Source organism: Arvicola amphibius, chromosome 18, assembly GCF_903992535.2.
Source record: "Arvicola amphibius chromosome 18, mArvAmp1.2, whole genome shotgun sequence".
NCBI lineage: Eukaryota > Metazoa > Chordata > Mammalia > Rodentia > Cricetidae > Arvicola > Arvicola amphibius.
Window position 1 is genome coordinate 4,399,404 of NC_052064.1, and position 26,227 is coordinate 4,425,630.

A 26,227-nucleotide genomic window follows, 5' to 3' on the forward strand; every position below is an offset into this window, starting at 1 on the left:
TGTGGAGTCTGTGCTCTTTTGTTAATGTGACCTTAATCATCTCAGAACTGTCAGGTGCTGTTGAGTACAGTGTTCTAAATGCTTCAGGGCCCAGGAGCCCCGGAGAGCATGCTTTCCTGGCTGGGTAAATAGTGCGATATTGGAAATTCCACTTCTGATTTGTTAGCTTAATTTAGGAGGACATAATTAGGGTTTTTTTTTTTTTTTGAGCTTATTCAACTTTAAATAACTTGTTTTTTTTTTTACAATGAAAAGTAATTCTTAACTTTCCACCATCTAGATGTGTGCTCTTTAGCTGTAATCTAAATTTTGCTTCTTTTTACATGTGGCTGTTGTGATTGTTCTTTAGCGTCCTAGCTCAGATCATTCTTGCTCTTTCAAAAACAAAAGCTCTGTCAATGACAACCATGGTGCCTTTTGAAAACTTAAGATTTCTGCTGTGCTGTTCCAGAGTAGAGTGACCATGGTTGGTAATCCTTTACCAGTATTTTTTAAAGCTAGAAGATTTTGAACATTGCACCACAATAAATGGCAAATATTTGGAGATGTAGATAAGTTTAGTCTGAAATATTGTACAAAAGGTACAGATATTAAAACATCACAACACTCTGGCTTGTTCCATGTCATATATATATACATACACACACATGCACATACACACACACACACGCCCACATATATACAAATGCATTCATACATTTGTATACACATATGCTTATCTTTTAAAACATTGGTTGTAAAATATTTTATACCTGTCTATTACCTTCACAAGTGAAGCAATGAATATATTTGTTATTGTTATATATGTGCTGTTATATATCATCTGTCAACTCTGCGAGTATTTAAAATGAAGCCAGGGATGGGTTTTTGTCATAGGGAATTGGCTATACAGTAATATTCCATCCCAAAGTATGAACCCAAATCACGAATAGATAATTTTAATGTATATATGTTTATAACAAAATTTTGTTTCATCATGAATAATGTTCTTTGGAAATATGAAGCAAGTAAACAAATCAACATCTTAGGAAGAGCAAACAGGATTCTTCCTAAATTCTGAGAAATCAAGGTGACAAGTGAAAACGTGTAGAGCAAATTGTCCCCAAGACCTTCCCATTGTAAATCTGACGGAGATAACCAATGGCCTTCACCACAGGCTCCAGTTAGAACAAGTGACTTACCTGCAAAATAGCCAGAGATAAGAAATAAGTGAAGGGGAATGGTCTATGAGGTGAAAGCTTGCTTAAACATTTCATTATGAAATGCTTCTCCATGCTGTTATATACCTGTCAGGGTATCAAACATGTTAGAAATGTGGATTGAGCCTCATAAGCCACAAATGCCCACACTACCGTTCTGCCCTGCGTTTATTCTTCTGCTTTAGTTACTTGTAAAAGACACTGGGTAAGTATCATCGAGGGAGGAATTTTTAATAGAGTCTCCATTAGCTTTGGGTACTTGATGAAAACCTCTGTATTGTTAATCCTCTATCTTCCCTCTCTGTGCGGATCACATTTGGCTGTAGGCCCCTCGTGCACTGACTTGAAACTCTACTTGGAATGTCATCAAACAAAAGAGAGTAACACTGCATCGGGTCAGCCTTCTAAACCCGCACAAAGTTTGGATTCCTAAATCTACAGATCCCTAAGAGTTGGGAGTGAGAAATCATGAAACCATAATCAATTCAATGGTACAATCATCATTCCTATGTTCCCACTGAGACTATGAATTTGCACTCCTGTAAATGGGAAGATGGCAAGCTAGCAACATCCAGTTGGCTTTGGATAACCAGCTTGAGCACTCGTCCCTGGGGAGGACCATTTCTCCTGCTTCAGGATTCCTTGCGTTCCTGTAGCTTGGCATCTAGGGTTGGTGACGATGAGAGTCCCCCTCCCAAGCTGGCATGTCTTTTGGTTTCATTCTTGTTCACATCCTGTTTAGGCAGTCATGTTATTGAGACTTCATGAGTGTAGATCCCCCGATATTTCTAGGAGACACAATGTTACAACAGACTTTTTACTCCTCTATCTCTTGCTATTTTTCTGCCCCGTCTTCCACAATATTCTCTGAGCCTCGGGTATAGGAGGTGAACAAGTAACATTAAATGGACTAAGCATGTGTTATCTATGTAACAGCAGTGTGAAAATAGGGGCCGGGGCAAGGACTGTGAGAGAGAAGGCGAGTAGATGTGAGAGAGATGGGAGGGGAGAGGGGACGACAGAAATGACAAAATTATATTTTAATTTCAAAAAATAAAATAAACACAAAAGATCACAAATCCTCTAATCCAACATTCTACCTCCAAGAATTTATCATTGCTAATATATTCAATAGAAAAGCAATAAAGGGTTTAGTTGGTAGTGTGTCGTGCCCAGATAGTGCGTATTTTAGGAAGTCCACCATGGTTGATAGTAGATGGTTGCAGACTGCTATTCTGTGATATTTAAATCCTCAATAATGTTCGTACCGTTGATACTTTGTCAAATAATATATCAAGCTATATTATAAAAAGTGCTTTAATTAAAAATTAGCCCATAAGCGTAGAAAGCAATTTGAAATATGCTTAACAAAATACAAAATATCCACAGTGGTTATTTCCGTGTGGCAGCACGGCCATTGGTTATCTCCGTCAGATTTACAATGGGAAGGTCTTGGGGACAATTTGCTCTACACGTTTTCACTTGTCACCTTGATTTCTCAGAATTTAGGAAGAATCCGGTTTGCTCTTTTTAAATTCCCAATAACTTTGCTTGGTTCATCCCAATATATGTTACTACAATAACACTGTTAAATGTCTCTTAATGTACTACATAGGCATGCAGATGCATAAATTGGCTCTCAGATTACATACATAGAATTAGTGTTTAGCAAGGAAAATAAACGTTCTTTGTCAGACTTTCTTACAAAGCCTCAGGGAATGTGGCAAGCAGAGTTAGACAGTTTTAAACAGCATGTTTTTGACAGTAACAAGAATTATAAAGCTATTGGTAGTCTCAATGTGCATGTACTAAACTTAAGCTTAGAGAATTAGAAATATTCTCAAGAAAAGTACATTGGAAATTTTAGACTTTTTTAAGTAAATAAATAAAAAAAAAATTGTATCCAGTAAGAATCCTGTCAGTATCCAAATTCTGACCTGTGTAGAGGGAATGGCCCGACCCACTGCTACCCCAATCAACTGCAAATGTGCAACATCTTTGTTTCAGTCACCACAATTTGCCATCCTCAGAAATGTATTCTGAAAATATGGTATTTATTCCAAAATGCTCCTTTCACAACACAAATAAATAAGAGAGCGGCATCCACTCTGATGAAAGCGGTTTGCATTCTGTACCAAGCTAGACTGTGGGAACATGATGAGACAGGAGCCTCAGCCTTGGCAGGAACAAACAGCCCAACCCAGCAGGAAATCTGTAGGGAAGGGCGATTCAGGTTTAACTGCCAGTTTTCAAGTCAGTGCTATTTACAGCTCCCACAGTGTGTCTGAAATTTGGGATAACCCCTATTGGTTTTATTCATTTTATTCTGCTTAAAAGACCATATTTTTAATCTATGAACAATGAAATTATATTACTTTTTATTAGAAAATTGTGATATCTATTCTTTACTTACTGAAAGAAATAACTTTTTTATTTTCCAGAGCTTCCATATGGCTGGGAAAAAATCGATGATCCCATATATGGCACTTACTATGTTGAGTAAGTCTCTAAGCGTGATATTAACCTGTACTAATGTGTCGTGAGATTGTGTTAGCATTTCATTTATTGAGCATGTGTGGCTAACAGCCCCTTTGATTCTCTTTTCATCTGAACTGTCTGCAAAGACTCTGGGGGCATGGCTAGCTCCTTCCTGCTTCCGCAGCTGGCTGATGATGGGCCATTCCTTTTCTTGGACTCATGGTTCTGAAACATCAATCCAAGAAGTGTGTTCCACACTGTCCCTCTGAATGAGTGATAATTAAAGACAGTTAAGTGAATGCCTTTCATTTGGAAATCAAACTGTTGGGAGCTGCCTGCTTGTGCAAAGAGATTTTAGATTCAGATAACTGAATCCGGCATGCCTTCCCATTGAAGGAAAAGAAAAGGACTGGGTGCTTTCTCGTTAGAGCCCCACAGCATATCTGCAGTGTTCTTCCAGTGCACTGGGCTTTCATGCTCCATATTGGTCGTTGCAGCTCATTCGACTCGTAGTATGAACTATCTCCATCTCCATGTTGTTTAACTCAGACTAGAGAGTCCACCAATGATTAACTTATCACACACGTATTTTTTTCTTAAGAAAATAGAATGATATTGGTAATTCTCTAACATTAAGTGTGTCATTTACTTTCGATTACATTCTCCTCTGATAGAGAATGGCTAACTCTTATTCATCATATGGTATTTGTAATGTTACTTGGGAGAACTGCCAATCCTATACACAATACATTAGAAATCCAGTGTTTGCAAAGCCAATGATTTCCATAGTGCTTATCAAGACTGAATTCTTTTTCCTCTCATCATAAGCCATGTATAGTAATAATGAGGATGCCAAGGGTCGTATATTAATGGCTTCATACTAAACTGCTCTGTGATAGCATCCAAGCAGTTACTGGCTTTGGTTATGTGTCAAGCCCTTCTTGGTGCTGCACATATTCAGATGAGTGAGCCCTGTGACCCCCACTGCCCTGAGTTCATCCTGCATGAGCACTTGTCTCAATGACTTTGACCCCACCCATGCTCCCCTGGAGAAGCCCCGAGTTCGGCTCCATAGTCAATCATTACATACTCCTGGCTGAGGTGAATTCAGCTCATTTATTATAAACATTCTTCTGATATAGTGTTTACCCTCTAGTGTGTGGACACTCAACCGATATAAAAGGTAAAGTAAATGCATAGTTATGCCTGATTGCAAAGAAGAGAGATAGGCTGGAGGAGAGAGGGAGAATATCATTTGTAAATACCTGCATGAACTCTGAGTCCTATTAAACCAATAATCGGGGAAAATACTTGTTTTGATAGTAATAAAACTTTATCTCTAATAAATTTAACAGTATACTGAGTATACTAAGTCCTAGCTTGAATGCTTGTTTGTGTTTATTTGCCACACTCAGGATCAAACCTATGGGTTTTCACATCTAAGAAAGTGCTCTACCACTGATCTCTAGGCTCACCCCTCCTAAATGTCTTAATGCACTAATCGGGTCCCAGCATGCCTCAGCAGGTAGCATCTGGAGTCAAGAGTGTATCCATAGAATGACACAGGACTTTTGTTTCTTCACATCTATCTTCATGATCTTTAAAACTAATTTCCAGTGTGCAGACAGCATTTAACTTGAGCCCCTTTCCTTGCCCTAATCATTTATCAAGACTATGATAAGCACCCACACATAAGAAAGCTGTTTCTACCTACCTGATCCTCATGGGAAGGCCTACAGACTGAGTCAGCCATTGCTGGTCTTCATGGGAAGGCTGCAGAGGGTAGACTAGGAGTCACCCATTGCTGATCTTCATGGGAAGGTGGCAGAGGGTAGACTAAGAGTCAGCTTGCTGATCCTCACAGGAAGGCCGCAGAGGGTAGACTAGGAGTTGACCATTGCTGATCCTCATGGGAAAGGTATAGGGTAGACTAGGAGTCATCCATTGCTAGTCTTCATGGGAAGGCCCCAGAGGGTAGACTAAAAGTCACTCATTGACTTACATAGGTCTAAACCCCTAAAAAGAAACTCTATTAAGTTTTTACTCTGAATTGCTTCTAACTGGTTTTTAATTAAGTTATGCTCTTCCATTTCTCTGCTCATCTTCTGTTTATCACGGCCATGGTTAAGAACCTATCCAGAGTTCAATCATATTTGTCCAATGTCAGAAAAATGAGTCCGGTAACTCTAAGTTTCAAGTGATTTCAGGTCAGCTAGAGAGTCAAAGTAGCTGAACTTCCCTCGGGTAGATCGAGCTGTGCTATTTTCCATATTCTTGTTATTACCCAACTCCAGAGAGAGTACCAACACTAGCTACTAGGTATGTCTGGCCAAGCAGAAAACTGAGACAAAGCAGCTAGTCTAAATAGGCAGGTTACATTAAGTAGAAAATAATCAAATATTTTCTGAAAATTTTTAGAAAAATGTTTTCTGAAAAATTCATCAATATATTTTAATATCTCAGGCTATTGTATATATGTACATCTTATATGATATATATATATATGTGAAAGAGGAGAGTGTCTGTATGTGTGTGTATGTGTGTGTGCTGCCTGAAGAAATGTCTTTCATCAAAACAGAGAATTTAACATATATTTTTATTAGAGTATATCTATTTACATGATTTTTTTTAACTGTGTGTCATCTCCAGTATGCTACCATTGGCACAGGTGCATTTTGGCTCTGAAAGCAGTTTTGCTCAATGAAACTTATCAAACAGAAATACAAACAGAGGCCAGGTGGCACTTTTAGTGCATATTCTGAGATTGCTGTGGGGTGAGGGTGGGGGATGTCAGGTACCTTCTTGTAGTATTTTATGTAGAAAAGTAGTCCATTTCTAGTCTAAGTTAACTTACCCACTTTTCTAGTATAGATAGAAATAATAAAATATACCATTGTGAGGTTTCATCCCATGCTAGAGGGTTTGCCAAGCATGTTCAAGGTTCTCGGTCTAGTCTACACCACCACCACACACGCTCCTTACATTAATATACCATTCATAATTACAGAGATAACATTAATGTAAGCATTTTTACAATTGTGGATTTAATTAATTTTTAAAAGCAGGGTTATCAAATGGTTAGTCCTGAAAACATCCATACAAGGAACAGTATACAGACCGAGCTGGTTATTATATATATATATGGTTATTTTATATATATATATATATAATATTGCTTGTAATATCAATAAGTGAAGTAAGGCGTCATGAATTTGAAGAGAGTGGTGAGGGGCATACAAGGGGGCTTGGGGGAAGGAAAGGAAAGAGAGCAATGTTGTAATTAAATTATAATCTCAAAAATAAAATTAATGGCCGGGCGGTGGTGGCGCACGCCTTTAATCCCAGCACTCGGGAGGCAGAGGCAGGCGGATCTCTGAGTTCGAGGCCAGCCTGGTCTACAAGAGCTAGTTCCAGGACAGGCTCTAGAAACTACAGGGAAACCCTGTCTCGAAAAAAAAACCAAAAAAATAATAAATAAATAAAATAAAATTAATGAAGACAAAGTTATCTTCATAAATCTTTGTAAATTTATGCCGAGGAAAATATTGGCTCACTAATGCTGCTAATGGCATCGGTGGCAGTGGAAAGTGATTTTTTTGTGGCATTCCCACTTTTTATGACTAATCATACATCCATTTGTGCAATTATAAGTACAGGTTACAAAGCAATGAAGAGCATCTGTCTTGTCCAGTTGTTTAAGTTAAAAACACAACCTACATCCCTAGACACTAAAGGGACGGACACCTGAGCAGTCAGTGACTCTTCATCCAGGCCAGCAACAGCTCAGGGTAGAGGCTACACAGTGGATTCTGCCCTCGCAAGGAACGGCAAGTTGAGACTAGTGCTGGGCATTTAGCCCAGCTGCACTTACACACCTGTTCCTGCCAAACAACGTGGCCAGGCAGAAAGGAATTCCAGCAATCAATAGCAAAGTATGTTTGTACAGCTAGGATGCTGCAAAGCCTAGACTACACAGGCTTTAACCTCTCTGCTTAACCCAGTATGGTCTAATTTTGTCCTGACTAAATTCATTTTTGAATATTGTGGGCATACTATATCCAAGAGCCAGGAGGAAGAAGTCCTCCTGCTCATTATCATTATCATCCCATCAGAATAATTACTATCTGTTCCATATACCATGTGTGCTGTGAACTGGGTTCTTCTACCACACCTACCGCCCTCTGCGGTGATGACAAAGCAAATGGCCTCCAGTTCACAGCAGAAGAAACCCTTTTGAAAGAAGCTGACTTCCTAGGAAGCACACACCATAGACCCTGGGGCTAAAATGTGGGCAGAGGCAGTTTGGCTGAAGGGCCCAGACTCCAGATTCTTGTGAATAATGCATCTCATAAATTTCACACATACAACCCATAATATTCCATACAGGCCTTTGAGTCTCAACCCTAGGAAGATGGGACTCCTGCAAGAACATGATGACTTCCCTCTAGATCTAGAACAATTCCACAGCAAGATGCTCAAGGCTAGAGGGTCATGCTCCCTACCCAGCCCTGTAAAATGAGCATTGTGAGCCACCAGATCCATGCCTGATACTGTGAAGAGGGTTCCCAAGCAATATAGAAACTGGAAACAAGACCCGAACCAGAAGAAAAAGCCCCTGGCATTATGGGGCCAGGTCAGGGAGTGTGGGGTGCTTGTTCACAGCACACACAACTGTGTGGTACAATGGGCCCTACTCAGCATCATGTCTCATGTCGTCTGCAAGTCAGACAGTAGACTGAGCTCTATTCTAAATGCTAGCCAAAAGAAGTGAAGCCAGGTTTTTCTGATCGACACCAAATCCATGCTAGTGCCACACTTAGTGGTGTGTTAGAAAGTCCTGAAGCTGCTAACCAGAAATGTAACTGTCACTGTTCATAAAGGAAGGGAAAAAATTAATGCAAAAAGTGCAAACCATGATACTGAACAGCTATGACTTTTGTACAAATGTGGATTTCTCACCTCTTTTGTGAAACTATGTCTGCTGGGTACATTCTGGTTTTAATGGCAGTTACACAATTTGCTTAAGCAGCTAATCCAGAAGACACAGTTTCCTAGGATGGCTTTCCTGCAGGCTGCCTTCTCTGGCACAGAAAGAGAAGTCAGCCATAGAATGACATTTAAAATTGTCGCGGGGACTGACAGATGCGATTTTCATGCAAAGGCCTGAAAAGCTTTTCACATGATGTCACACACACACATCAGCTGCTCTAGGACATGGTTTGCATGCAGTTGCCGAAAGGGCTGTCTCGTATTGTCAGGGAGAGCTGAGTGTTAGAGGGATGTGCGCCCACTCACTGGTGGACATTTGTCATGATGTAGGGATGTGGAAAGTGGCTTGAGAAGATTTTCTCTGAAAATCCCATCATATGAATGTTGCTCTCCTGAGTCATTTTCCAAGGGGAAAAAAAATCTCCTAGCTTAAAGCTTTTCTTTAACGTACACATGTCAAACATACAGTTAGAAATAAGCAAAGAATGTGCTTTAAAATCTTGCTCTCTAATTGTCTGAATGCTAGACGGTACTGTTTCAGTTTCTAATTGTCCGATACTGGACGTTACTGTATCAGTTTCTAATTGTCTGGATACTGGATGCTACTGTTTCAGTTTCTAATTGGATACTGGATGCTACTGTTTCATTTCTAATTGTCTGGATACTAGATGTTACTTTTTCAGTTTCTAATTGTCTGGATACTGAACGTTACTGTTTCAGTTTCTAATTGTCTGGATACTAGATGTTACTTTTTCAGTTTCTAATTGTCTGGATACTGGACGTTACTGTATCAGTTTCTAATTGTCTGGATGCTGGACGGTACTGTTTCAGCTTTATTCACCTCTTAAATACCAAGAGTATCTTTGATGCTTTTAAATGCATATTCAAGAAATAAATGTCTTCCTGAGTGAGTAAATTAATGTAACTGAAGATGCAGATCAGACGTGATGTTGAGAGAAAGCTTCAGCGTCTCAAGTGTACTCTGAATTGTGTGACCAGTTTCTGGATTTTTCAGTTACTGTTTCTCACACTACGTGCTGCACAGTTAGTTACTTGGCATGTGAGATCTTGGGGAGACAGAATGTAGCAAAGGAGGAAGGTTGAAGAGAAAGAATAGAGAACGCACATGCCATAAGCACTCAGTCTTTGTAGGTGACCAAGCTGATTTTTTCCTCCCCTGAGACCTGTGGAGTCTGGGTCATTATCCCACTTCATAGAACAAGAAACCAATGCACAGATGTTCTTACAAGGCTAAAACACTAGGCATTTTCCTTCCAGAGTTAGAATGTAGCACAATTTGTCATAGTGTCCAAAATGCTGTTTTTAGTTTAGCTTATATTACTAAGAATAATTTGTGGGTGTGTGCATGTATGTGCATGTGTGTGTGTGTGTGTGTGTATGTGTGTGTGTGTGTGTGTGTTCTTCTTTTGGTAATACTTGGTTTTCCAGTAATTTCATGAATACAATATAACACACAAAGTGAACAGTTCTGTGGGAAATTTTGATTTGTAAAGAAACAAGTAACTTACTGTCATGGCCAGAAAGGCACAAATAACAATAGCATTTTTTAGCACTGGTGGAAATTCCATAAATCACGTGATACTAATGAGGAAGAACTGTGAGAGGGTAAGGCTGCAGGTTCCAGTGACGTACACAGGGAAATTAGAATGCGTAATTACCTAGCACGTATGTCATCTTAAGTAGCTGGGTGTCTGTGGTGATGATGCTAGGAGCAGCCTCTGTAAGACACCAGCTTGGCATTTAGCATGCCTCCACATTCGTTACCCAGGTGCCAATCACCATGTTTATGAATGAGGAATCAAACCTCTGAGGTCTCCACGGGCATATAGCCAGTAAGACTGAGCTAAGCCACATAGAACAAGACAGGCCCCAGTAAAACAGCTGCTTTAGATATTGTCCAAGTTTTGTGCTTTACAAAGTGTTTTCTTGTAGTTAATGAATGACCCTGGAGCAAAAAGCTTTGGAGTTAGACAAGAGGGACTACCAGAATAGAAATGATTACATATGCTTTCTGTGGGTATATACTAGAAAGTCACAGCGTCTCCGTGTGAAAACATACCCATTCTATAATTAGTTGCTTTTCCTTCCTTCTTTCTCTCTTCCCTTCCTACCACCTTTTCTTCCTTCTGTACTAAGGACTTTTCTTTTTGCTCTCCCTGCTTGATCCATGTGGATTTTATGATTTTGTGGATCACTTCCTTCAGCCTGAAAAAGGCAAGGATTCACGCCTTCCTAGGAGAGCTGTCTGTAGCTTAGTGAGGAACACAAACGGTATTTTTCCACAAATAACTTTCATAGTTTTAATGGATGTCACCTCAATAGCAAAAGAAAAGGAAATATTGCTACATCAGTTTTTCTCTGAGACTATTTTTAAGATTTTTTGGGGGGGATTTTATACATAGTTATTTACATATATAAAGAGAAGAGTGTGCATAGCCACATTGCTGTTTGCTTGAGTTTAAGCATTTTTTACGGAATTAAATGAAGCCCTCATTTAGGTACTTTTGGAGGAATTCCAGCAATCAACAGTGACCCTGGGTGGTAGTCAGCAGGCAGGGAAAACTCCTGCAATGGCAGCAGTATGAGGTACACCAATCCCTATCCTCATCGGGCCAGAGACAGGGGTCAGATATACCAGGGGTAGAGAGAGACAGCACACTGTGCTGTGCTCAGCATGCTCCCCCTACTCTATGTTCTCCATAAGACCATGAGAACACGACAGTGGCCTTGTGAAGAAAGAGAGAACTGTGGAGATGCAGGGGGTGGGGGTGGTTGCCTAAGCGAATTGCAGACAACTTTCCTAGCTGGGTCTGAACTGCATGGAAAGTGGCATTTCTGCACAAAGAGGACCTACAGACCCATGGGGTCTTGCTGTCCATCCTGCACAAGGAGGGACCCACCTCCAGAGAGCTGGCTGCTGAGGTAACTCAGAGTGTGATGCCAGCATCTTTCTTGGGATCACTCTCTTTGCTTCTTGCCAATGCAGTGTGATAAGTGGGCCATGGTTCTGTTCGTGAAGCAGCTCTTCCACCTTAAAAATTCTCTCCAGACTGAGTGAGCTGCATTCCACGCAGGAGCTACAGATGATCTCTTGCTAACATTCTGTCATGACAGACTTCAGAATCATTTCTCAGTCTAAAACTCAGTTCTGTAGTTAGCAGATGAAGTGAAAATTGCACAGAGTCAAAATTTTCCTGAAGTTCCCCGAGATCGTGTGGTGTTGGAGACTTGCGTACTGAAAGAACAGAATCTTTCTAGAATTAAAGTGTCTTTTAGGTATTTGGTCCTCTCGGTCTTCCATAGCTCTAGAAGAGGGACCACAGTCAGTGTAAAGAATGACAACATTATCAGAGGTCTGAGAGAACCTGGACAAACTGGAGAAGCAGAAACTGATGTCATTTTTAAGAGACTCTATACTTGAATAAGACAGGGGATGGCCACCAGCAAGGCAGACCGTAATACCATGCCAGCCCACATGAAAGATGTAATTCATGTCTCCATTAATTCAGAGATGTTTTTCAAAACCCCTTTTCTGTGTCCTGGATTATGATGTCAGTTTAGGTTACAGGTCTGTGTGCCTGACATGTGTCGGCACAAAGTTTCACTGATCTCTCTGACCCTGGTCTGGTAAATGAATGCTTTAGATTGGTTTATTGCTACGATCTCCTGCAGTTCAAAGAAGATTCTCTGCCTCTTGTGTTAGCATGGATAAACTTGGCCATTTTCCTGTGTTAAGCCTTATTACTTTCTCATTAGAGCAGCAGATCAAAGCGTGCTTAAAAATTTTTAAAGTATTTGCATTCAAGTTCTGCTTTTGCTTATCTAGATGGCAACATATATCACCAATATTTTATGCTAGCATTTAAACGATAGTTTATGGAAAGGCCACTTCCCTAAATGGTGACTTATCATAATAAACTGTGGAGAAAAGCAAAAAATGGACTTGACATACGAGTATACAGAGATGTAAGACTGCTAAAATTATTACTTGAAAGGAAGATAGATAAAAGATGCATGTATAGACAAAATTTAGGGTAAGAACAATACTTTTGGGATTTATTGTTTTATTTTTATTTGTGTAAATATTTTGCCTGCACATAAGTCTATATACCACATGCACACAGAACCCATGAATGCCCAAAAGGGGAGACAGATTCTCTAGGACTGGGATTCCAGACCTTTGTGGGGGCTTTGTGGGTACTAGGAACCCTGGTTCTCTTCAGTGCTGAGCCAACTCCCCAGCTTCAGAAGAATAACCTCATACACTATTAGCACGGATATATTGGGGGGAGGGAATGTCTTTCCATTTTTAAGAATAAAAGCAACATTGTTAAGTGCTATTCCTTTACACTGATTAATAACAAATTTTCATCTTTAACTAGATGAAATTATTTTAGGACAGACTGAGCTCTTGGTATAACAAAAAAAGATGAATTCCCCAAGATTTTTTCCATCAAATTTCATTTTTCCTTTCAACATAAGGAAAGTGAGTTCAAGATCTCTCACAAACACAACTGTGTTTCGTGGCTGGGCCTGAGTAACCTAAGGTGACAGAAATACCATTTTCTGGGTAAGCATGTTGTTGAGTGATTTTACATAAACTTAGTCTAGAAGAAACTCATCAGTCTGGCCCAGAGCCCCACCTAATTATTCAAGCGGCTGAAGCAAGAGGATGGGAAGTTTGAGGTTGTATCTGAGCATCAAAATGAGTTTACAGCCAGTCTGGACAACTTAGTGAGACCCTGTCTCAAAATATGAAGAGAGGGTATGGGTACCACTCAGTGCTAGGACATTTGCCTCACATCTGTGAGGTCCTGCTTTTATTGTCCACTACCTTAAAAAGAAGAAAACTAAACTCACCATTATTATTTTCAAATGCTTATTATGTATTACCTGCTGAGTTTATTATAATGCAGATGCCTTAGTTATAGAGGTTAACAAACTCCCCCCAGTCTCTTTCTCCCTTATTTTTACAGTGAGCAAAGGGGTTAAGATAATAGGAGGGATCACCCATCTTGTTTCCTGTAGTATTGCTAGGAATGTAGTTCCATACATTGGCTTCGTATGTAATCTCCAAGGAGGCCCTCTTGACTTAGTAGCTATTAGTGGTGATGATGGTGATGATGGTGGTGATGGTGGTGGTGATGATGATGGTGATGGTGGTGGTGTTGATGGTGGTGGTGAAAATGGCGATGATGATGATGATGATAGTAATGATGATGATAGTGATGATGGTAATGATGGTGGTGGTGGTGATGATGGTGATAATAATGATGGTGGTGGTAATGGTGATTATGGTGGTGGTGGTGGTGGTGGTGGTGGTGGTGGTAGTGATGGTGATAGTGATTGCTGAGATACATAGTCTGTACTGCTCTTCAGTTTATGACTCCCTGTTTGACAGCCTTCAAAGTGCTGGAATTATAAGCCTGCATCACCATTCCCTGTCAGGAGTTACCATTATTAATTATATGGTATGCATTAGGTGATTTATAAAACTCATTTAACCATCACCATAATGCTTTATGACAGATGCTATTATTTCTATTTTTACAGAAAAACTAAAACGTAAAGGCAAGCCATCATCAAGCTGGCAGGAGTCACACTGCAATTTGAGACAGGGATAAAGACTGTCCTTGTTTCACCCTCGATTCCAAGACCCTAGAGAATCCAAACATTGCACAAGCTTCCATTTGCACTCTGCTTCAGCTTTCAACACGCTCATGTTTCTTAATCTAATTTCCCTCTCAAAACAGCCCTGTAAAGAGAGTGGGGTGTGTGTAGGAGAGGTGCTTGGAGTTTGGGAGCATGAGGGACCTTCTCAGAAGCAGGCAGACTACTGTGCGTCTTCACAGCACACTTTTCAGTGAAGCCTTAGGCCCTGTGCTCTTTGCTCTTAGAAATGAGAAAACAGCGGGCGAGCAGGTCAGGGTTGATGGGACTTCTCACCCTGCCACTCACTTGCAGTCACACTTTAAGAGTGACCTTCTCACCAAGCCTGAAAACACAAGATTGATGCTTAGAACCCGAATGTGGAAAAAGATAACTACCTCCCACACAGTCCTCTGATCTCCACATGTGTGTTGTGGCATAAGTGCCCAACACCCACAAAAGAAAAACAAATGGGAAGCCAGGCAGTGGTGGCGCATTCCCTTTAATCCCAGCATGCCAGAGGCAGAAGCAGGCGGATCTCTGTGAGTTTGTGGCCAGCCTGGGCTACAGAGAGGGTTCCAGGACAGCCAATGCTACACTGAAAAACTCTTGTCTCGACAAACCAATACCAAATCAAGCAAAAACAAATGTAAAAGAGAAAAATACTTTTAGAAAATGAGAAAGTGGCAGTTCTACCTCCTAAGAGGCTTGAGAAGTAAAGCAGAGATGCCATGACATAGAGAACACCGACAGCAAGCGTCCCTTTCTTCTGTTGCTCCGCACAGCCCAGGGACTGCTAGTGCGAAGGCCACCATTACATCAGTCACCACGTGAGTGGTAGTGGTATAGGTTTCCCAAGCCCGCAGGCACCTCCTTGCTGGGTGACATTTCCACCACTTCGTGCCACTAGAACTTAGTGTCCTTTGCAAAGTTTGAGATGGGCACCTCATGCTTTAGTTTTTGGTGATTAATCCCATTTTGCTCCACACAAACCTTTGGTCTTGTTCATACATAGTAACTCAAAGACACAATCCATGTTCAACCTTAGAGTCAATAAGGACAAAGAGTTGGTATCATCCCATTTTAAAGAAACTAAAAGGCCACCTTTGGAGAAGAGATTTCTAGTTCGAAACCACGATACCTGAAGCCAGGTCTCCTTGCAGCTATTTCACTCCTGGTTTTCAATATATAATACATGCATAAATGCCTAGATTTTGTGCTGAAACATAGTAGTCACTCACTGTTTCAATGGATATAGCTCTCGAGTTCTCAAGATACTATTAAATATTCCCAAATAATATCCTGTGATTTTACATTTGTATCTTCAGAATATCTGCAGGTAATTGACAGAGTGGTTGAAATTTCCAGTTTCGTAATAAAAACTGAAAAATGAATGAGATTCACATGGCCAGGATGCTATCAGATGTAGCCTGCCTGCACATCTGTGAATAATCTGTTTGAAAAGTAAACATACACTTGTCTCGGATACATGAGAATCAATGTTCTTGAGTTTTGGCATTATGCAGAGCTGGACTGATTTCTCATATCATCTGGGAGATAAGCCAAAAAAAAAAATGTTTACCCATTTAGAGGAAGAGGTGAACAAAGGCATACCGCCCACTGAGCCAGGGTCTGATGAGGATGGAGGTCCATAATATCAGTCCCTCTCTCCCTCCCTTTGTGTTCTCATTTCAACCAATTGAGGCCTCTGTGAAGCAAGTTTAAATTTGAACTATGCAGCTTGAAAAGTGGAATGCCCTGCTAAACCCCTTTTTATCTTTCCAAGAGCTGTGGGATAGAAATCCCAAGCGCATCCCAATGCAGAGGTGCACATTTGTAAGTTGAAAAAGAACAAACAAATCATTTGTTAGCGCGATCTCCATTCACTTATCCTTGGTCTGCAACACTTTGATCTCCTGGACATGCGAGTGGCGCCCAAGTGCTAATGATATAAATGCTGCAATGACTCTAGGCCCCGACAGTCTGCGGAAACAATAGCAATGCAGGTGTCACCACCAAAGCTCTATTCTTTGTTCCTATTCACTTCTGTTTCACCCCCAACACACACACACACACACACACACACACACACACACACACACACGATGAATATTGGACTTGGAAACCTGGAAAGTTTGGGTTTTCTATAGGCCTACATTTCTTTCCATGTCCTGGGACTACAGCATCTGCCACTGGTTTTACCCATAGCTCGTCCATCTCCAGCCATTAGTGTTCTTCCCTGGATAGTTTCAGATGTCGGTGATGTCACCGTCAGATGGCGGTGATGTGGCCTTGAGGATTCCCTAGTTCTCTGAGCCTAGAGTCTCTCCTCAGCATCATTGTTGGTGACTCTCCTTGTAGAGGGTTGCATATTTTTAGGGTTCAGTTTACTCAAGCTAAACTGTCAACTCTAAACTGTGACAACTCAAATTGTCTACTGAGGAATTACAGTCCGTTCAAACATAAAGTACATAAACTCGCACTTTTTAAATTATTTTGTGACCAGTTGTAAAGTAACAAACTCAATTCATTCCACTAAAGATTGTATTTTAAACCTGAGAACCTCACATCCAGGAGAACGTATGTCCTGAACAAACGACGGCCAGTCTTCCACTGGAGACTACTGTCTCGTCAGGGCAGGCAGGCCACAGTGGAGAAGGCTTCATTGGTTTGTTTCTCGTGCATAAGATCTTGTCATTGTGCAGACATTAGTTTCATTTTAGATAAGCTTCATTCTGCCCCCAAGTTTTTAACTTATCACTTTCAGTGTAAAAACAAGGGGGTCAAAACACCTTTGAAAAGGATAACCACTTCCTTGCATCCCGCAATAACCCTTGGACGTTTGATGAGAGTGAGATAGGGGACATTTTTCATGCACGCCTACTGGCTCCAATTTTTTAAATTGAAATTAGATTCTTCTCTCATGCATTACATCCTGATCAGTTTTCCCTCCCTCCACTCCTCCCAGCTGCTCCCACCCCACCTCACCTGTCTCCTCATCCACTCCCCCCTCATTGCCTCTCTTCGGTAAACAGCAGGCCTCCAAGAGACGACAGCCAAACACAACACAACGAAGCAGACCCAGACAGTGGTTCTCAGCCTTCCTAATACCGTAACCTTTCAATTCAGGTCCTCATGCTGGGGTGACCCCAACCATAAAATTATTTTGTTGCTACTTCATAAACTGTAATTTTTGCTACTGTTCCAAATCACAAATATCAGATACACAAGATATCTGATTTGCAACCCCCAAAGGGCGCCATGACTCAAATGTTGAGAACCACTACGAGAAGACAAGGCCAAAGCCCTCATACTAAAGCTAGAACACTAAGTGCAGGCAGAAGCGTAAAAGATACATGGGCCATCACTATTAAGAGTCCCACAAACCAGCAAGAGCCCCAATATATAAGCAGATGACCTACTACAGACCCCTGCAGGCCCCACAATTGAGACTTCAGTCTCTGTGAGCCTGGATGAGCCCTGCTTAGTTGATTCAGTGGGCTGTGTTCTCCTGGCCTCCTCCATCCCCCCCCCTGACTCCTACAATCTTTGTACCCCCTCTTCCTTGGGACTCCCCCAGCTCTGAGGGCAGGGGCCCGATAGAATTTAGACTGTCTCATCAGAAAGTCTCTCTGTTGATCTATGCATGCGCTCTCTGATGACAACAGATAAGGCACCAATCTATGAGCAGAGCAGAATTACCATCAGGAATCCTTTCATTGATTTTTTTCCCCCATTCATGTTTGGTTCTACCCTAGGTCTTTGGGTTTGTGGCCATCCAGTCTGTGTAGGGCATGGGTCCCCTCTCTGGCATGGACATCAAGTTAAAATCAGACTTTAGTCAGCTGATCCCACAAACTCTGAGCCACCATTGCCCAGCACTTCTTGCGGGCAGGATAGATTGTAGGTGGAGGCCTTTCTGGAAGGTTTTGCCCATGTTTCTCTTTCAGTAACCTGCAGAGTACATTTTTAGGCCAAAGAGACTAGAGTGTAGGGGTGAAGTTTCCTGAAGGCAGAGCTGTATGTATCTCTTCACGTTCGATGAACTGCGTAGCTGTCGGAGCCCTGCTGTCTGTTTTCAGAGGGCAATCCTCTGTTCTGGCACCAGCCTCGGTTGTTTGGGAACCTCCGGGGGACCCCTTTGGCCAACAACTCAATTAAAAGCAGCTCAGTCCGGTCACTGGGAACCTTGTCTGGCTACAAGAGATGGCCGTTTCAAACTCCTGCCCTCCATTCCTAGGGGTCCCCACTAGGGTCAGCCTCATAGATTACAGGAAGTCCTCACTGCCCTCCGTTCCTAGAGGTCCCCACTAGGGTCAGCCACGTAGATTACAGGAAGTTCCCACCGCCCTCCATTCCTAGGGTCCCCACTAGGGTCAGCATCATAGATTACAGGAAGTTCCCACCGCCCTCCAGTCCTAGGGGTCCTTACTAGGGTCAGTGTCATAGATTACAGGACGTTCCCACTTCTCTATGTTTCCATACCACCCCCAAGCCCCCCAATCCCAGCCATCTGTCACTGTACTGTCTCCCTTCATCCCTCCCCCCAACACCTGATCCTTCCTGCTCCCATCCCTGCTTGCCCCCAAGTTCGCCCATAAAATCTACTCTATTTCCTCTTCCCATAGAGAGCTGTGCATCCCCTAGACCCCTCCTTTCTACCTAATCTCTCTCATTCTACAGATTGTAGCCTAGTTATCATTTACTAAATGGCTAGTATCCACGTATCAGTGAGTACATACCATATTTGTCTTTCTGGGTCCAGGGTCCCTTATTCAGGATAATTTTCCTAGTTTGATCCATTTGCCTGAAAATTCCATGTTAACTTTTTAAACAACTTCTGTCTTAGTTATGGTTCCTGTTGCTGTGAAGAGACACCATGATCACAGCAACTCTCATAAAGGAAAACATTTAATTGGGACTGGCTTACAGTTCAGAGGCTTCGTCTGTTATCATCAATGGGAAGCATGGTGGCATGCAGACAGACAAGGTGTTAGAGAGGAAGCTGGGAGTTTCACATCTGGATCCACAGGCAACAGAAAGAAACCTTAACACACTGGGCCTGGCTTGAGCATATGTGACCTCAAAGCCCACCTCTGGTGACACCATCTCCAACAAAGCCACACCTACTCCAACAAGGCCACACCTCCTGGTAGTGTCACTCTCGATGGGCCAAGCATTCCAATACATGAGTCTATAGAAGCTGTTCCTATTCAAACCACCACACTGAGTGGTACTCCATTGTGTCAATATACCATATTTTATTTATCCAATCTTTAGTTGAGAGACATCCAAGTTGTTTCCACTCTGGCTCCAATAACTATTACCTCACGAAATGAGCTATGCACTGTTTCTTCTGTTTCTAATTTCTGGAATTATTTGAGGACTATTGGTGTTAACTCTTCTTTGAAAGTCTGGTAGAATCCTGCACTAAAGCCATCTGGTCCTGGGCAAGTTTCTCTGTGTAACCTCTCTGGCTGTCCTAGAACATGTTTTATAGACCAGGCTGGCCTTGAACTCACAGAGATCACCTTCCTCTTACTCCCAAGTGCTGGGATTATGGGGCATGTGCCACCACCCCCCAGCTAGTTTAGGAGACTTTTTAGTGACTGTTTTTATTTCTCTAGGGGTCTATTTAAGTTGTTTATCTGATCTTGATTTAACTTTGGTAAGTGGTACCTATTGAGAAAATTATTCATTTTGGCTCTGATTCTAAAATTGTATTCATGTATCATAAAGGTCCTACAGGCTTCATGACATGATCGAAACTATACAGGGCCATGTTTGCTAAGGGAAGCACCAGGTTTTTCCCAGTATTTTGCTTAGTGAATGCCAATGGCTTAGCGATGAGTCTCCCCGGTGTATAAAATACACACTAATGAAATAACCTAACATCACAACCAGTGGAGAGAAGAGATCTCACTCACATGAAGATGTAGCCAGGAGGTTCAGCCTGGCTGGAGTATCAGACAGACTTTGCTGTGATTTTCAGTACATGGATACCCATCTTAGCAATGATTCTACCTCCCATGCAAGTGACAATGTCCTAAAGCAGCCCCTGTTATAAACAGGGAGAGAAGAAAGGAAGATATGAATGACTCGGGCTTCCCAATTACATTCACAAAACACACTGATATTCCCCAGGTATGGTGGGAAATAATAAACAGACATTTGCAGGAATGAAATTATCACGTCACTGTAGAATTGGGGGAAACCATTTAAAAGGCAGTATTCAATTATTGTGGTAAATAGTTAAAAGTAATATGTATTAATTCTTATATCCATCATATTTTGAAATAACATATTTAAAACATTAAGCTTTAATCTTGTACTTTTAAATTTTAGCTTTTTAAAACACTATAAGACATGGTTTTATTATATATCAGACCTATTCCATAAATCTCCTGTTTTCCTGCTTTCAATCTCCTGCCAAACCACACACTTGATGATCATTGTCCCTGCCTACAGTCTCTAACACAGTATCTGGCAAAGAGATTTTAAAAATCAATATTTGATGGATTTTGCTAACTGGCATTTTGGAAGTACTTCTATCTGGGCACTGCACAACAATTCAAAGGTCTGATGTTATGTCAATGCCAGATTTACATATGGAAAATTATGAGGCACAAAATGCATAAACGATGTCCCTAAGGTCACGCACCACCAATATGACAGAGACGGAAGTGAATGTCATCAGCACGACTGCAAAGACAAAACTATGTTGTTGTTTATGAAGATTTATTTGATGTCTCTGTGTGTGTGTTTGAGTGTGTGCACGCTCCAAATGTGTAGACACCTGAGGGGTCCAGAAGAGGGTGTCAGATCAACATGAATCGTAAATGGCTGTGAGTTACCCACATGGTGGTTGTTAGGAATCTAACTAGGTCCTCTCTAAAGGTAGCAAGTGCTCTAAACCAGTGACCTATCTCTCCAGCCCCAAGACAAATCTCTTAATTCTACTGTCCTCCCTTCTTGGAAGAGAGCTGACCCCAGAAGGGCCCTCTGGGGCTATTATTCTCCTTTAGCTTTCAAAGCATTGAGTAATGTTTATCCATTTTTGAAGTCATTTTTACTCTTTTTATTGAGACCTAATGGCATTGAAAACATCAGATATTCTTCTTAAAATTCTTCATAAAAATGAGTAGTATGTAGACAAAAAGGTGTACTGTCTGTCTTTGCTACCAATAGAGTGGCATCTTGGTACTCAAGTTGAAAGAGGCAATAGCAAATAAGTAGGAACTCAAAGGAGGAGCCAGAAAAAGTCATGGGAACGCTAAGATTCCAGGAAACGCATACTTTTCTAAGTACATCCAGAGGACTTCAAAGGGACAGACTTGCAGAGAAGCAGAAGCCAAAGGAGCCCTTGTGGGTTGGAGGAAGAGTGACTGTCTCCCTGGAGCCCCAAGGCCTCACCCCCAGTGTGGTGCTCACCCATGTGAGTATATATCTATCACGACACTAAGCAGCTCTCCTAGTTAGAAACTCCTCTGAGCCAAATATTTTACCACCAAAAACGTCATTTTCCCCCATAGAATTTACATGTCTGGAAAGTTTCTCGGCCCTAAAGGATCACATGGGTATTTACTCTGATGAAAGGTAACTGTATCCTATAAACCGGCGCTACCTTTCATATCCAGTCCAACTGTCACAATATGTATTTGGTGGAGGAGTGAAACGGGAAAACATTAGCATCTGTCAGCTTTCATAATATCTGACTCCATCTAAGCGTCTATTCAGCAAATCTTTTCTGGATACTGGCTACCACATGCCTTGACACAATAACCATCGCCCCTACCTCTGCCATAATGAGATATTATTGTATGTGTCTATTTCAAATGCCACTTGAAAGTCATGATTCCCTCTTCCATGTTGACTCAAAGATCCAATTCTCAATTGTCCACTAAATTCAAGATGATAAAATTAATGTCCACCAAAGTCAAAATGACTCTGATGAGGATAAAATTAGGTGTGTGATGACCTAGGAAAATGGACAGAGAACAGGTAGGCTATGGAAGACTCGATACTTCAGTTGATTTCAACGATACATCTTGGTTGTGGAGGATTTGGTTGTTTTGTTTTTGGTTTTTTAAGTCTCTGGCATATATTTGAAAACCATTAACATTCTTATCATATAGTTATTTAACAAATTGTAGCTTTCACATGTTTTTTCACTTTTGGGGCCCACCACCCAGCTCCCAAACAAATACACAGAGACTTAGTCTTACTTGTGAATGCCCCGTCTTAGATTGGCTTGTTCTAGCCAGTTTTTCTAACACCTTAAATGGTCCTGTTCCTCTTTAACTATGTTTTGCCTCTCAGCTTTTTATCTTACTTTCCTCTGTTCTACATTTTACCTTACTTTATTCTTTGGTCTATATTTTGTCCCTTCTTACCCCCTGGCTGGCTGGGTGGCTGGGTGGCTGGCCCCTGGCATCTTCCTCCCCTTTCCTTTCCTCACCCCACCTCTTCCTTCTCTCGTCTCCAACTTATCCTCTCTCCCCAGAAGCACTGCCTCTTTCTCTCTCCTGCCTCGCTATTGGCCGTTCAGCTCTTTAGTAGACCATCAGGTGTTTTAGACAGGCACAGTAACACAGCTTCACAGAGTCACACAAATGCAGCATAAAAGAACACAACACGTCTGTACATCATTAAACAAATATTCCATGAAATGAAAGAACGTAACACATCTTCAGCTAATATTCCAAAACAACAACTAGTTAAATGCCTTTCAGTGTGTTAAATGTGTGATATACAGCAATAAATACCACATAGGGTCTTACGTAAGAGTTCACGATGTAGGAAAGCGCCAGAAAGAGGTTGGTAGAACCGTGACATTCACTGTTGTAAAAATTACCACTTAGGGTCCTATGATGCTGCTTCACAGAAATCTCCTCACCAAAGACTTGAAGAGAAAAGCCCAGAAAACTCAATCACTGGAAGTCTTAATGATATAATCCATGCCTTTGTGAACATGGGTTTATCTTAAAGGGAATAGCTGTTTCTTCTCTCTTGTTAGCCGTTTGAAAGTTCAACGTTGATTTACAGCGCAACTCTAGTAAACAAATAGGACCCTGTGATGTCGGTCTTCTTTGTATCTCTCACCTATAGTCAAGTAATTTCACCTTGATTATTGTTTGCTTATTGTTCTTTAGAAATCTCTCAAATCTTCTCGCTGAGGATATAATAAAAGGATCCATTTGAAATTAACTAAACATTCCCCAGAAGAAGCATAATGCTGTCTAGGAATGCCTCTGTGGCCGGCTTTGGAAAGGGCTGGGGACATAGGAAAGGTCTTACAATGCCACTGCCAGCACCATCATTAATATGAGCTATAGTAAATAACAATTATTCCGAAATCACAAGACAGCACTTTACAGACATTAGGTTCTTCCAGCTGTCCGCTCTCTGCAAACACATCTCTTACCCTCATAGCAGCCATAAAGTAGATGTTAATGCCCCCACTGTATAGATAATGGGAGTGTTAAATCAGCTCACCACTTTATAACAAAATGTCTAGACTTAAAAGAGAAAGTCCCCCCCCCCGAGTTTCAGAATCTGCTCTTTCTGATCATCTGTCCCAATTGTGCCAAGCCTGTGATGACGTGGTATATCACAATGAGAGAGGCAGAGAAGGCCACTTCTCCTCATGGCCAGGAAGTAAGAGAGGTAAACCTTTGTTTTACCCTTCCTTGTGAGGGCATGCCCCAGTGATCTAGGACCTCTCATTCCCTACCTCTTGAAGGTCTCCACCACTCCCTATAGCACCAAGCTGAGGACCATCCAAGGTTTTGACACACAAGCCTTCGGGGAATTTAAGGGTCCATCTGTAAGAAAGATACAGATGATCAAAGAAAGGTTAGAACTTGTCCCAAGATGCCACATGAATCGTTTTGATCAAGTATCGCACTATGGATGTAGTAAGTGTTACTTGAATAAAATGACTTTCAAAGGGGTATTGCCTATGAGAATTGCCCCAAGTGTGTCAAAAACAAAGGACACCCATGGGAAAAGAGCCAAAGATAAAGCTACAATATCATGTCAGGAAAACTTGAAGGATTTGCTCACAAAGTTACCTGGGGATAGGAGAAAGAACCTCCAAATCCAGCCTTCCTGATGCACAGTGACTCCAGCTTGAAGTTTTCCCAACAGTTTTTCGAAGCCCATAGAGCCGAGAGTAAGAATCATTAAGAAACAACATTCTTAAAACCACACCTTTTCCTTTAAATAGAATGAGGCTATTGGAGCAAGATTCCTGTGTTTCTTAGGTCCCCCACAAAGACTTTCATGGTAGCAGTGATGGAAGTGGTTAAAATATTGACAGGGTAGTGAAGGTGATGTGCATGATAATAGCCGCTAGAAATCATTAAACATGTCAGTGTAAAAGCTGATGTGCTATTGGCTGTTACATTCCATTCTCTCAACCATTGAAGTAGACAATATTGTGCCCATTTTAGAGAATAGTTTACTGAGACTCGGGTTCAACAAGTTACCAAAGGTTACTCAGCTATGCAGGAGCTAGAATTTGAATAGAGATCTGAGTGTTGCTGAAATTGTCGGTGTCTGCCACCCCTCCCACAAGGAAAGTATCAGATGCAATGAAGTCATTATTCTTACCAACCACCTCACCAGACATCTGATACATAATACAAGAGTGGATGAGAGTTTGTTTTAGCTCCTCTCTTCTCTGATGCGTAGTCTTAGGAAGTAAAATAGATGGAATGTGTGTGTGTGTGTGCGTGCGTGCATGTGTGTGTGTGTATGTGTGTGTCAAAGAGGGAGAGAGGGGGGAGGGAGAGAGAGAGAAAGAAAGAGAGAAGGAGAGAGGGGGAGGAAGAGAGGGAGGGAGAGAGGGAGAGGGAGAGAAACCGAGAGAGGGAAAGAGGGATAGAGGAGAGAGAGAGACAGAGAGACAGAGAGAGGAGAAAGGGAGAGATAGGGAGAGAGAGAGGAGAGATGGAGAGAGACAGAGAGAGGGGAGAGGGGGAGAGAGGGAAAGAGAGAGAGGGAGAGAGAGAGAGGGAGGAATGGAGAAGGAGGGAAGGAGGGAAGAAGGAAGGGAGGGAGGGAGGAAGGAAGGGAGGGAGGGAGGGAGGGAGGGAGGGAGGGAGGGAGGGAGAATATGTGTGTGTGCAGGCATGTCATGTTAACTATATATACTTGCCAATCTGAAATCACACATTGGAAAGAGAGTTTATGTAGCTAAGAGACCCACTGCAGAAACAGACGTGATGACTAAATTCTAGAACTTCACCGGACTGGGCATGGCGTCTGTCTAGAATAAGTCACTGACCTGTGTGTGTACTGTAGTGCTGGTTCATTTGTAATCTAGTAAATAAGCTCACCTGAGGATCAGAGAGGCAAACTGCCCCACCGGTCATACAGACCAGACAGTGGTGACACACACCTTTAACCCCAGTAGCCACACTAGTTTGCCATAGAAACTGGGCAGTGCACGCCTTCAATCCCAGCCCTGGAGAAGATTATAAAACAGGAGGAGACAGCTCTCAAACACAGTCTCATTCTCAGATTCCTGGAAACAGAATTGCCACTTTCGGCCTGAGGTTGCAGTAAGAGCCAGTGGTTGCCTGCTTTGCTTTTCTGGCCTTCAGGCTGAACCCCATTGTTTCTCTCTGAGTTTTTATTAATCATGCATCTCTGTCGCTATGTCATTATTTAGGGGAACTGCACACAGTTAGCTGTCAGGCCCTCTTAGAACCCTTCTCACACCATGCTTTCAGAGCCCTTAAGAACCAGAGATCACTGTTCATGCCAGCCCTCTCTTAGATGTCTATGTTCTGGAGACGGAGTGGTGTGGCCACCACTAGTCAGCAAGGCTGCGGCCAGCTCCCCGTTCCTTAAACAACCTGTGACATAAGCATGCATATTTTCCT

General features: G+C 41.7%; 1 protein-coding gene across 2 annotated transcripts in view; it reads left to right on the forward strand.

Annotated features, from left to right (window-relative positions):
• The window catches only part of Magi2 (membrane associated guanylate kinase, WW and PDZ domain containing 2), a 1,324,802-nt gene that overhangs the window by 1,001,891 nt on the left and 296,684 nt on the right, over positions 1-26,227 (forward strand). For both annotated transcript variants that reach the window (XM_038315349.1, XM_038315350.1), the window contains exon 7: positions 3,641-3,698. In XM_038315349.1, the coding sequence (XP_038171277.1) occupies positions 3,641-3,698 (58 nt within the window). The remainder of the gene's footprint in view (positions 1-3,640; positions 3,699-26,227) is intronic.